Here is a 13,588-nt window from a genome sequence, read left to right as displayed (position 1 = left end):
CATCTGGGTAAAGTATAGTATGTACAAAGAAGCCTTTTGAACTTATAAATAAAAATAAAACAATTTTATTTTTATTTTTTAATTTAATTTATTATTTTGCGTTTGTGTAATAATTACTAGAGAATAACCAATGGTGCATATTCTATTTCCGTATTACCATGACTATACATACCATCATTAATAATAATAATAATAATAATGATAATAATTATAACAATAAGTAGCTAGACTTGTGTAACGTTTTACAAATCTACAGATTCGACTGGATTTCACAGATACATATATATATCGTGCAATATTTCATCAGATTCAATAACATCTTAGGATAACCCAACTTATTTTTCCAAGTGTCACTTAATAATTCAACTTATTCCCATTACTATACCATATTATAACTATTCCTTTACTATCACCACTAAGATATTGACTGATTTATATTTCAACTACTATATTAATTCAGTCGATTTTTACTATATACTACATTCTACTTGCTACTTGCTACTTACTACTTGCTATCCTGCTCATCCGTCTAAATATTACTCCAAACGATGTATTGTATGGATGATTCAGTTATAGGGTCATATTTAACCACCAAATTCAACTCAAATATTGATTATTTGGAGTATGTTCCGGAACAACAACAACAATACCACCACAACTACAACAAAAGCTGCCACTACAGCATAAATCATACAGATTCTACTCCTCACTATTTAAGTGATAATCAAAATTTAACCAATTTCATCAAATACATCAATGCCAATCCTGATTTCAAAAATCATAACCAATTTTATTATCAAAGATTATCAAATATATGTTGGAGAAGAATATACAAGAATCATTGTAACTTAAAAACTATTAATCCATTCACGATAAATTGGGATAAGAATTCGGATATTACTTGGTTATATGCACCTAAATTAGTTGTACAAAATGAGCTAGAACTTTCCACTGGATTGGAAAGTAAGAACAACATCAAGGCTTCTCCATTTGAATCAATGTTGACTGAAGATGACGACGTTATTCTTACTGATGATGATGATGAAGACACTTCAGTTGAAGAAGAAGAAGACGATAATATGTCGGTTTCTTCAGTAGATTCAAATACCACTAATTTCAGTCTTTCTTCAAGAAAAGATTCAACTTCATCTTCATTATTCGAAATGGATGATGGTAAACCACAGAACCCACAGTTAAAATCAATACTTAAACATTCACCGACAACAGCCACCGCTACCACCACCACCACGAGAGCCAAAAGAGCTCGTCGTGTATCATTCAATTATATCATAAACACTAGAGAAATCATTGATAATATTGCATTAGACTACAATTTTTTAGATAAAAATTGTATTTAAAAGAGACAACGGTATAGGAAGATGGAGGAAGAAGAACATAAACGTTTCAAAAAGCTTTGCATTTTTATTCAATTATAAAAAAGTTTTCAACATTTATTATTGTATTTATATATACAGTTATATAGCTGGTCTAGACACTAAAAAATACAAAAAATCACTAATACATTGGATACAAATCGTATAGTTCATGAAACTTATCATCTTGTTGTTACAAGAGTTTAAAAACAGTCAGATGGTACGTCATGTTTCAAGTGTTTTAAATGTCTTGAAACATCAATTCTCTCATGAAGATACATCAAGTATCAGAGTAAAGTATAAAGTTTGATTGATTAGAAACAGGTGATCCTAAAAAAGATATTCTAAAGTAAAGAAGGCGAAGGTAAAGGTCAAAAAGATTGTTGTGGAAACTTAGTTAAAAGTAAAGGCACCGTTTCATCAATTCTATAATACATCATATATTTTGAATGTTTACAGTATTTGGGTTTGGAGCTGGATAATCGGATCTTTCTCCAATTATGTCTTGCTGTGTCAATCTATTTCCTCTTATTTGGAACTTAGGAAGCGAAACTCACTTTCAAGCTACCACTTCAATACGTACACCACAAATACCTTGCCTTTCTCTTTGTTCAATTTCCCCGTTTCTCTGACATTCAACTGGTAGCTTTTAATGTTCTGTTTAACCCACAACAACAAAAACGAAGTATTGCCGTACACTAAAATCAATTTTGTTCTATTTTACACAAAAAGGAGCAACAATAGCACAGTAGAGGACCAATAGGAGAAACAATACAGATAAGAAGATGCCCGTCAATTTCCAGAACAATGCATTTGCAATGTTGTGTGTATGTCATTTACTAATCTACTAGTCATCAATCAACAATGAGCACAACTACATAGCATAACAAGGTCATTCAAACATGGAATGTAGCTGGGTTTTTGCGCGGGTGAAAGAATATCCCATCCCAACAATAGTGTCATTCATTCACTTCAAGTCTCTTTGTTTACTAAAATATGTCACTCACTGCCCTAATTCAACCTCCTTTGTTTATATTATTTACATTACTCCCTTTCCTTCAATTGACCCATGTGGGTTAAGGAATTTTTTTGAATTGTTGAATTTCTGTTGAAGAGGGGGGAAACCTTTATTATTGTTATATGAGGCAGTTAATTACATGTCTCGCACTCCCTCTGTTCTCCCGTCCCCATACAAAAGGAAAAAAAGGAAAGAAGGAGAGAGAGAAAAAGAAAGATAAGGGTATCAACCGTTCTTGCGAAGGAGTGTCACTTGTTGGGTTTTAACACCCTCCCTCTTGAATACTCTATGAACATGTACACAAAGTGTTGTTGGGGGTTTGGTACAAAAGAGTGGTGGAGGTATCTAATTTTGGGAATTTGGTTACATTGTTTGCAGAGTTTCCCTTTACTACACTTTTGTTCTTTGTGGAATATATCCCTAGTTGGGTGTTGTTGTAGTCTACACTTCTATACCTTCAGCAACCCAGTCCTTGCCAAAGAAAACAGTATAGAAGGAGGTTTATTCTTTTGTTGTTGTTGTACAGTCTAGACTAGTCATTTATTTCTTGTGGGGAGCTACACAGACCCCATTTAGCGAGATCTCTATTTGTATATAAAGTAAACAAACAAGTGATCGTGGTTGATGACTATAATTCATTTCGTGTTTTCGTAGCACGAACGAAGGAAATTTTAGACCTTTAGTTACAATCTAATCTAAAAAACCAAAGGCATATATCATTACAACGTTTGAATTGAAATTGAATCTTTGCGATAATTAATCCGACCGGTCTAAGATTAAGTTGTAGATTAGTAATGTAATAAAATAGTCAATTTACAGTTACGAAAAATACACATAATGAATAGAAATGCTTAGGCTCAAAGGGCTCTTGGGAATTTAACCTCATTTGCATAGAAGCAAATCTTCAAACAAGAAACATTCTATTTGCATATTGAAGTTATCCTAAGAATATTGAAGATAAAACAATAGGAGCGGTAACACCCGATAAATCAAACAAAAACAAGAGAAGAAATGAAAACCATATTTCCGAAAAGGCAGTCACTCGCATTTTACTCAATTTGCATATCACTTTGGTAAGTTGTAGATATCAAACGTATAATAAAGGTGTGTGTTAGAAGTTCAGCAATTGTCAACAGCAAAATAGCAATTATACTAAGAAGGTAAAAAGTCCGTTTGATAAACAATAAGAAAAGAAGCTAATGTTTTGATTTCGCCAGGCTATTGTTATAATATATAGTGCACAATGCATAGAACTTTATCTTTTATCAAGGGGAAAAGTGGAAAGAGCCATCAAGTACACAGCACAGCAAAGTTGTAGTGTTGTTGTCGAAAAGATAAAGAGAGGCCACATAACTTTCTTGTTCGATGGTTGTTTTCCCACGATTTTGTTTTGCTGAAAGTGAAAAGTTGAGTAATACACTCAATTTTAACCAAGAAACAAAACAATTGAGCAAAATTAAAAAAAAGAGCTAAAACTAAAGTCCGATGTGGTGGGGGATTAAAGTAAAGGAGATTAGCAAAAGGAGAAAAGGAAAAAAAGGAAGATAAAAAAGAAAGATATCGTTGGTTTTACTTTTGTTGAAAAACGTTTGGTCATATGGAATCTTTTCTTTTCATGATTGTGGAGAAAAGAATAGCAACAAAGAATAAAGGATCAGGCAGATGTTGTGTGAATCGGAGGAGATTTACTGAATTTTAGTTATTAAATCTAAAACTAAACTTAACCAAAATTCAAAGATTAATCCGGGAAAACTATAAACTTTTGGCGACAGCGCTAGTAAGGAAGCTTAAATAATCAACTCCGTAGATGTTTTTCGCTTCGGCTAACAAACTTCTTCCCGAACTTCCAACATCTGTCCCCAAGCAAGCTCACTGCAATACTATCTTTATAATCCCAATCACTTCCACCTCATATACTATTCCAGCTGGAGAACCGACATTGAGTGAGGAATCAAATTCAATTTTTTTTTTTGCAATCGTATATATGGGTGTGTCGCAAAAAGATCCTCAAGACGATATTACGCCAATGACAGTTTACAGAGCTATTGAAGTAAACTGGTTGACTTGTTTTGTTACCCGCACTATTATCAATAGATGTCTATTTGAGTTTACACCTATTGAAAGTGCCCGGTACATGTAAAGTAATTCTAGAAGTGCTACTTTTTTTTCACATGCAAATACGTTGCATGTGTTTGAATCAAATTACAATTATTCCCTTCATCCCTTGCAATTTACTCTTTATTGTTTTCGTTTTTCCTGATCCCTTAAAACCTTATACTTGTCTAAAGTATTCAAAAAACAATAGATCTAATAGAAGTTTGTAGGAGATAAGGAAGGAGTTTAAGCAGAATTTAAAATTTCTGTGTATGACGGAAATATGTAAACACATCGAATTGCCCTTATTTCGATAACGAGTCTCGAATATCAAACAAAATAACATGAGTAAGGATAAAATGTATTCATTGTATAACACCCGAAATCCGCTGGTTTCGATGTTATGCAATGTTTTACATTACTCTAAATAGGTTGTTTTAAACTTAATGCCGCAAGAATACTACACGCGACAATTATGACACGACACATACCAAAAACGCATCTTTTTTGAAAAATTCACCTTTTCCCGAAACACATTATCTTTTACAATCAAGAGTATCACATCATGTTAATCTCCCTTCGTTCAGCATTGAAATGCCTAATATATAAAAGATCCATTACTACAACTACTAGACTATGCAGCAGCAACAACTACAACTCATTTATATCGAGATCAATATCATTTAAAGAGTCAAATTCATCAAGACAAAATGCATCATCATCTAATCGAGTTCAGGAACAGAAAAACCACGGAAATCACAGTACCCATCGCCACCGTCATTCACCGAGGATAGTACGTCATCATAACGGACGTCGTGAAGGTAATTTCCAAACACGAGCCAATGCAAATGGTAGAGATGACTCTTCGAATCGATTCAATTTGCAAAAAATCCTCGATACGGGATCTGAATCAGCTCAAAATGCATTAAAATCCATCCTATCTCGAATTCATCATTTACAACCATTGAATCAACAGGTCCAATACGTATCTCCAACTCAGGGCCTCATCACTTGTTCAATTCAACAAGTTCTTGAAGATTTAGATTTGAGTACTCAAGGACTTCAATTAATTGAAAGAGAAGTCACCACCACTACCACCACCTCCACCACCAACAACAACAACAATAAAAACAATGCAGACACATCTCCTAGTGTTATTCCATTGATTAAGAAGATCAAAATTCAAGAAATGCTCAAGGCTTATAATGATGAGCTAGCAGAAGCTAAAGAACTCGAACTCCTAACTATGGGCTCTAAAAAAACCATCAAAGCATTGGATAACAAATTACGTGCCAAACAGAAGAAATCAAGCGAGAAACAAATCATGATTAAATGGTCAATCAGCTTGAATGATTTAACAAATCAAAAACAAGTTGAAATTGATAATCGATTGAAAAAAGAGAAAAGTAAGATTGCAATTTATTTAATTCATAATAAGAAATCACCCAATTTGAAAATCACTGATATCTTTAGAAACAGCAACAATAGTGGGTCCAATGAATCTGATGTGGATGAAATGATGGATATTGAATTAAAAAAGAGAAATAAAGTGAAGCAGACATTGGAAGGAATTTTAAATTCTTTGGAATGTAAATGGACGATGGAAGGTGACGTTGAAAGCAAAGTCGTCTACTCCATAACTCCAACTGCATCCACTACTACTGCCGTGGTTAATGAGAAAGGGAAACTGGTTGAAGTAAATCAACAACTGGAGAAGAATAAAAAGAAGCAAAAAGCTAAAAGTGCCCATGACAAACAAGAAAAGTCTAAAGTTGATGAAGAGGATCTTGACGCTTTATACCTGTTTAAAATTGAAGATTAAACATACGTGTACATAGTTGGAAAAGAGTATATAAATTCCGAACTTAAAGATTACAATCTCTACTATTTTTCAATGAAAATAAATAAAGCTGGGTATACACATCACACACACAAAATCATAAAGCAGTTGTCCCTCCTCCCTTATACAATGCTTCCATATCGATAACTTTGATTCAGTTGCAAAATAGATTCTTTACGTTGCTTAGCCTTGCGTAAATCTTGCCGTTGTCGCAATTTTTGAACTTTGTATCCATAAACATGACTATCCAATACTCCGTCAACTATAGGATAATTCAAAACTCGTTTCACATCATCATCTTCCAAAGCATAATTACCAATTTCTTCAATTGCTTCTTCGTAGATTGATTCATCCTGATCAAATTGTTCTTGAGTGTAATCAATTGTAGATAAGATGGAATCGGAGTTGATAATATCCAGTATTATCGTTGCCGTAGTTCCAGTGGAAGCAGCTGCTCCGTCTATACTTGTATTATCATCAGGGTCACTTCCTATTGAAGGCGATCCTGGTGGCGAAGCCTTGGGTGACTGTGGATAAATTGCCCTCATTGATGTATTATTCGACAACAATGAAGCATTATCTAAAGCATGTATTTCCGAAGTACTAGGCACATTACCAGCCCCTGAAGAGTTGTTATGACCTCCTCCATTACCATTGTGCAAGCTCAGATTATCAGGTAACCAATGCTTATGTTTGCCATCATAATGGTACCGTAGCCCTTGATGAATTCGGCTCATTCTTCCTTTTGATTCAGGATGAGCCACTACTGCCTCAACAGAATCAAATTGTCGGTAATCCTTATAATGATCACCTTTAAATGTCTTTTGGAAATCAATGAGTAAATCTTTAAATCCTAACCAATCTTTTAAAGCATAATGGAATTTATATCTTCCCCACGGTAATTGTGATATAGTGAATGGAAAATATGAAAATGAGTACCAATGACCAATGGCAAATGCAATTAATTCAACACAAAGTAATGCGTTTTGTATACATACACCAATACTTTCACCAGCACCATCATTACCACCACCACTGTTGCCATTGTTGTTTCCACTCCCAGGAAGCACCTCAAAGAAATTGAGTATGGCCAATATAACCCCCTGCCAATAAGATGCAAAAATAATCAACTTCACACAAAGAAATTTCCCCACCGGTTTAAAAGGTTTCAAATCATCCCACAAGATTTTCCAAAAAATTGCCAAGCTATACAATGATAATGTCACACTAGCATTATAAATCACAGTCATCCATAAATAAATCGACTTGTAACTCATATCATTAACATTATACCAACCATTCAATTCAAAAAACAATGTACCAAAACATATGATCGGCTTCAACCATACATATTGTAATATGCCTCGTTTAATTGATAAAAATGTCTTGGGATCAGATATATCTAATGGCGACAACACATACCCCATTATTCCTGGATGGGGCACAGGTTTCCTGCCACTTGTCATTATGATGATATTTCGTTCTCCACCCAACATATCAGTCAATAGTGAAAAAAACGTATAAATAACAAATGCTTCATAAATTTCTCGTATTGGTTCCAAAATGAATCGATTGAAAATAGAAGTTTGATTAATCAACATTGAATAACAACTTAGAGCAAAAAGTGGAACTATCAATTGTATTCGAACCATGAGTCGTTGCTGGAACGGTTTGCGATAGTTGAGTAGATGGAGTAATATACTTATCGATATTATAAATGCTGATACTAATGATGAGTAAAATGATATGGTTATGACCCAATGAGGTAACGGTAGTTTTGAATCATTGCTAGTGGTAATAAAGTGCTGTAGTAGTGACATGAGAATGGAACTATTTATATAAACTGTAATACTATTGTGATATGGTGGATCTGTATGTCCTTATGTGATATGTTGCTTTCAAAAAGGCGTAATCTTTCTTCCATCTATTTTGTTTGTTAATGTACAAATATTTTGTGTGATCTCGTTTGTTTTTGTTACACCAAAAGAGGAAAGACTAAGACTTAAGACTCTACAAAGTTAAACATACAGACTATTGTGAACTGTCACTTATCATTAAAGCCCCGACACCATACTACTACCACACACTACATACATCACCTTCTCTCTCCGCCTCCCTCTATCCCATTCCCGCTTCTCTCAACTTTTTAGCTCGGGCTTTTTCTTGATCAATTTTTTTCAAATCTTCTTCAGTTACCAAATGATGGGTATGATTGTCACTTACAACTGTATGTTGATCATTACGATCTCCAATCACTTTACATTCTCTTATACTTTGTAAAAAAGGATCTTTTGCCACATCAGACATTAAATATCGTTGTTTAGGATCTAATATCAACATGTTTTTTAATAAAGTGCGTGAATCCGATGGGAGTAAGCTAAACAACTTGTTGGGCCCTTGAGGTCCATGATGTGCATGTCTATCTTGATGTTGTTGTTGCTGCTGCTGTGATTGTTCTTGATCAATATGCATACTATTCATGTCTTGTTCAATGGTATTGGTTGTTGGGTTCAATTGTGGGCCAGCAAATGATCTATATGAAGGATCACTCAATTTGGGTAATTTCCAAGGAAACCGTCTTAAAATCATACAACAATATATTATCGCAATTGACCAAACATCAGCTGTTCTTGGATCATATCCATTTCCCAATCCCATAGGTTCAAATACTTCTGGTGATAAATATGGATCTGATCCCACAACACCTCGAGCATAAATTAACTTATGATTTGGATCCAACATTGTATCATGATCAGTTACATAATATCCATTAGGTACTTCTTTTTTGAATTGTACAGCTGATCCAAAATCAATCAATTTTAAAATCCCCAGGGTATTGACAACACAATTGTCTAATTTTAAATCACGATGGGCTAATCCATTTTCGTGTAAGAAATGAACACCTTTGACAATTTGTTTAAAATAACAGTTTACTTCATTTTCACTCATTAATCCACTCATTACTAAATTGAAAAAATCAAATGGACAATATTCCATAACGATATAATAATCAGGATCAGTGATTTTACCACCAACTTTTGAATAATCCTTAATTAATTCATATGTATGGATGATATTTTGATGATCTAAATATTCACCAACTCTATATTCATTCTGTACTTTGATTGTGTAGTCACTTTCTTGTTCATTGGGTAATCTACTTCTAAATTTCTTGACAGCATAAATCTTTGTTGGATCAGTTTTGGAAGTTAACAAATTTACTGATCCACTAGCCCCGGTTCCCAATAACTTACCAGGCGACCCATACTTTTTGAATAAATCAGCAGCTGGACTAATGGGATCAGGTTTTCCAGCACCAATATGTTTGGATTGTTTATGAGTAAGACCATTAGGTTTAAATTTCTTGAGAAACCGTTTTAATGAACCACCACCTTCTTTGCTAGTGGAAACATCACTGTTTGAAGATGCAGGTGAGTGGTTTTTTGAAGAATGGTTTGAAAATGGACTATTATGATGCAGATTATTATGATTGTGATGATGCAGATGATTGTGATTGAAAACACCATGATGGTGTTGATTCAGTTGTTGTTGCGGTGGTAGCTGAGTTGCGCTATTTTGTCCCGGTGGCGGTGGTGGTGGCTGTGGTGACGCGGCAGCAGCATCCCCACCATTTCGTTTCGATGCGACTGAACTAGCAGTCGATATAGGTGTAACCAGACGTGAATTGTTCTTCAGTTTTAAAAAAGATCGATGGGATGATGTTGATTGTTGATCATTCAATGATGTCGATGATGAACTAAATATGTTTTTAAATGGCATTATACGAGGTGAATCAAATGGAGTGGGGAAGTTGTTAATTTGTATATAAAATGCAAAAAAACTGTCCGTTCGTGGCTGAGATAAATGAAAACGGTAATGTACTCTTTAATTAGTCGATGCGGTGTATATCAATAATGAATTGGGCTGTTTGTGTGTTAGTTGTATATGATATATATTACCAGTATCATGAGCTTGGATCAATTTGAGTGTGTTTTTAGATGCTGTATAGTCTAACCCGTCTTCGTCTTTTGTCGGTTTTAACATGAAATCGTTTAAAAAATTGAAAATTTGTTTCAGACAAAAATAAATAAATAAATAAAATATAAATTAAAAAGTGTATTGTGTATTTCCCCTTTCAAGTTATTTTTTGTTACATCGTGTAACAACATATTCGGTTTCATGAGCCCATCCATACCCAATCAACCCCTACAAAATCATCTCTATCTACTACTGGTACAAGTGTATATGACTAAAGATACTCTTTTTTACATTGATGAAATTATGCCCAAATTGAAATTTGAAATTTAAGACCCGCAGCGATAATATTAATGAACGTGTGTCATTGAGTAATTTTACATTTAGCAACCATAAATATAATTTACAGCAATTTACGAAAAGATCGACACCGTCCAATCGACATAACAAGTGATCATCATCGTCGTCGGGTGATCATCGGATATCAAGGGAGAAGAGAAAGACATATTCGTTCTATTGTTATCCATTTAATGCAATGATGTCATTGGAAACAAACAATCTTTAGCGATAAACGCATCAACAGTTGATGATAATGCATTATCACTCCTCACACACTCTCTCTCGGATTTAGTCTCCACAAAAACCGATACGTCAACATCACTAAATCCGATCAAAACTTAAAGCGTCACTACTCTACAAAATTCAGAACACGCATAATATCATTTGCTTTCTAAATAAAAGATACACACACTTTACTCACGCACTGTTATTATTATGACCGGTTTCACTCAATCTTCGATTCTTCTTCTTGGACTTGCTATTATCACTACCTGATGAATGTCTACTACTACTAGTTCCGCCATTCAATAAAGAAACACTTTCTTCATCATCACTGAGTTTACTCATACTAAAAGAATCGGATCTAGTTGAGCTGGTTCTTCTTTGTTTTTTCTTCCTATGTTTCTTTTTCAGTTGATCAGATAAAATACTTGAAGCTTCCAATACATCAACCCCATCATCGTCATGATCAGATACATTTTCAATAATAGTCTTGTGAACCCCGTCAACGTTGACTACTGATTCAATAATACCTCCAGTTCTATAAGATCTTGATTCTTGATGTTCAGTAATGGTAATACCAGATCCGTCGCCATTTAATCTTGTTGAGGCTTTCGGTATAGGGATATTCACATGTCCATCATTATGATGATGGTGATTATCTGCATCACCATCGGGTAATTCTGACACATCAGCTTCTCTTTCATTAGGCAATAAAAACCTACTAGATGTTTTATCATCAGTACTGTCTCGTAACTCAACCGACCTTCTTTGTGCTTCATCAATAGCTCCTTGTTCAGTAGTATGTACTTGGCCAACTAATTTATTTTTGTTGATAGATTGTGGTTGTGCTGGAGGTGCTGGAGATGCTGCTTTGGCAACTGATTCAAGTTTACCTTGATCAGGTCTCTTGATAGTAACAAACTTTCTACTGGTCTCCAATGGATTCATGGCGGGATTTTGAATCTTCCATTTAGCACCAGCGGCAGCAGCAGCAACTGCTGAATTTCCTGTTGTTACAGCCGGACCATTGGTGGTGGCACCAGTTGCAGTTAACTCTTGATCAGTAGCCTTGACATTTCCCTTATTCTTTGGTGTTGAAGAAATGACAGTTGCTTGAGATCCTTGTCTTTCTAATCTTGTGCGCAAATCTGGTAGTGGATCTTGTGATTCCAAAGAATTTCTCTTTGAAGCAGCACCACTTCTTTGATACAAATTATGTAAATAAGAAGTCAAGTGTCTTTTAGATAATGGACCCGGTTGTTTCCTTTTGATATTCTTGTTGATATCAACATAAACATCCGATTCGTCAACAATTTCTTCACCAATCAATTCTTCGATTACATCCTCCAAGGTCAATACACCAATTGCACCCGTTGGTTCGCCTGGTGTTTCACTAATAATAATCATGTGCGATTTACCTTCTTGGAAATAGTTCAAAATATTTAAACATGAGGTATCAACTCCGGTTTCAGGTAATGTAGCCAAGGGGAATGCTGCCACAGGTAATGCATCTTCAGGATCATAACTAATCAAAACTCGAACCAAAAACATACCGATAAAATTATCTGGTTCTCCTGGTAAGTGGATAGGGATACGCGAAAACCCAGCATTAAAAATCTCCTCCACTGTCTTTTCGTCCAATATAGTATCAGCACTCATGGTGTACACTCTATCCATTGGGGTCATAATAGAACTGACAGATTTTTCTTTCAAATCCAACACAGCACTAATAATAGTAACTTCATCTTGGTTCAATCGCTCTACACCCATAGTCTTGTGTAAAGTAACCAAGGTTTTCAAACCCGACTTCTTGTAAACAGTACCATGATCTTCACCCAATATGTGATCCAATAACAAAGCACAAGGATAAGCAACAGGATACATAAGATACATCAAACACAACACAAATGGAGAAAACAATGCCCCCACTTGTAAACCATACCGAACACAAATAGATTGAGGAATGATTTCACCAAAAATGACAATCGATACAGTAGACGTAACAACAGCGGGCCATCCACCTCCAAGACAACGATCCAACACAATCGGCAACGTTTCATTAGTAATGACATTAGATAACAATAGCGTAACCAAAACCCAATGCTTACCTCTTCCCAATAACCGCAATACCTTTTTTGCATGTTTCCGTTCAGATGGTTCACCACTTGATGAAATAACTTTCAAATAAACTTCATCTTGTCCCATTAACCCCAAGGTTAAACCAGCAAATACACCACCAGCTAAAACAAGAAAAGCAGATGTGAATAAATTGACATAAAATTGTTCAGGAGTTTGAGCAGTCCCGACTGAATCTTCCTTTGATGAGGCAACAGCAGCACTGTTGATATGAACTGGAATCGAGTGGGCTAGTCTGATGAAACTGGTGAATATAAATAATACCCTGCCAATGGTGGTGGTAGAGCCTCTATTGGCATTTAAGGAGACGGTAGTACCATGGTTATACAGTGACGATAGTTTGCTTTTGGACATAAACGTATGAAATAAGTATTAATATACTATTGTAAGAAATGTGCAGCAGCTAAGGGGTTGGAAAATAAAATTGATAGTGCTCCTCAAAGAATAAGAAGTTGTGTATTTAAGCGTGTCTTGCTGTTTGATAGCTTTTTTTTTTCTGTCCTTCTCTCCCTCCTTTGCGTTGGCTTAGTTCGGTTTGGTTTGGTTGGCGTTTTTTATTTTTTTAATTGCGTCAAGAATTATTTATTAGTT

The 13,588-nt window shown here is 34.9% G+C and overlaps 5 protein-coding genes across 5 annotated transcripts; 2 read left to right on the top strand and 3 right to left on the bottom strand. All coding sequences in view use genetic code 12, as the record gives it.

Annotated features, from left to right (window-relative positions):
• Positions 1-548: 548 nt before the first annotated feature.
• CORT_0C05160 (hypothetical protein) lies at positions 549-1,358 on the top strand (the record flags this gene model as incomplete). The annotated part of the gene is made up of 1 exon (XM_003868746.1): positions 549-1,358. The coding sequence occupies one exon, from the start codon at positions 549-551 to the stop codon at positions 1,356-1,358; it is 810 nt and encodes a 269-aa protein (XP_003868794.1).
• Positions 1,359-5,050: 3,692 nt separating this feature from the next.
• On the top strand, positions 5,051-6,307 carry CORT_0C05150 (Aim23 protein; the record flags this gene model as incomplete). Its single annotated transcript, XM_003868745.1, has 1 exon — positions 5,051-6,307. One exon carries the CDS (start codon positions 5,051-5,053, stop codon positions 6,305-6,307), a length of 1,257 nt encoding a protein of 418 aa, XP_003868793.1.
• A 140-nt stretch (positions 6,308-6,447) lies between these two features.
• CORT_0C05140 (hypothetical protein) lies at positions 6,448-8,145 on the bottom strand (the record flags this gene model as incomplete). Its single annotated transcript, XM_003868744.1, has 1 exon — positions 6,448-8,145. The coding sequence occupies one exon, from the start codon at positions 8,143-8,145 to the stop codon at positions 6,448-6,450; it is 1,698 nt and encodes a 565-aa protein (XP_003868792.1).
• Positions 8,146-8,443: 298 nt separating this feature from the next.
• CORT_0C05130 (hypothetical protein) lies at positions 8,444-10,105 on the bottom strand (the record flags this gene model as incomplete). The annotated part of the gene is made up of 1 exon (XM_003868743.1): positions 8,444-10,105. One exon carries the CDS (start codon positions 10,103-10,105, stop codon positions 8,444-8,446), a length of 1,662 nt encoding a protein of 553 aa, XP_003868791.1.
• A 951-nt stretch (positions 10,106-11,056) lies between these two features.
• On the bottom strand, positions 11,057-13,351 carry CORT_0C05120 (Mam3 protein; the record flags this gene model as incomplete). Its single annotated transcript, XM_003868742.1, has 1 exon — positions 11,057-13,351. One exon carries the CDS (start codon positions 13,349-13,351, stop codon positions 11,057-11,059), a length of 2,295 nt encoding a protein of 764 aa, XP_003868790.1.
• Between the last annotated feature and the right edge of the window lie 237 nt (positions 13,352-13,588).

This window comes from Candida orthopsilosis (genome assembly GCF_000315875.1).
Source record: "Candida orthopsilosis Co 90-125, chromosome 3 draft sequence".
In the NCBI taxonomy this organism is placed as follows: Eukaryota; Fungi; Ascomycota; class Pichiomycetes; order Serinales; family Debaryomycetaceae; genus Lodderomyces; species Lodderomyces orthopsilosis.
The sequence above is the reverse complement of the archived record's forward strand: the minus strand, read 5'-3'. Positions and strand labels throughout refer to the sequence as shown.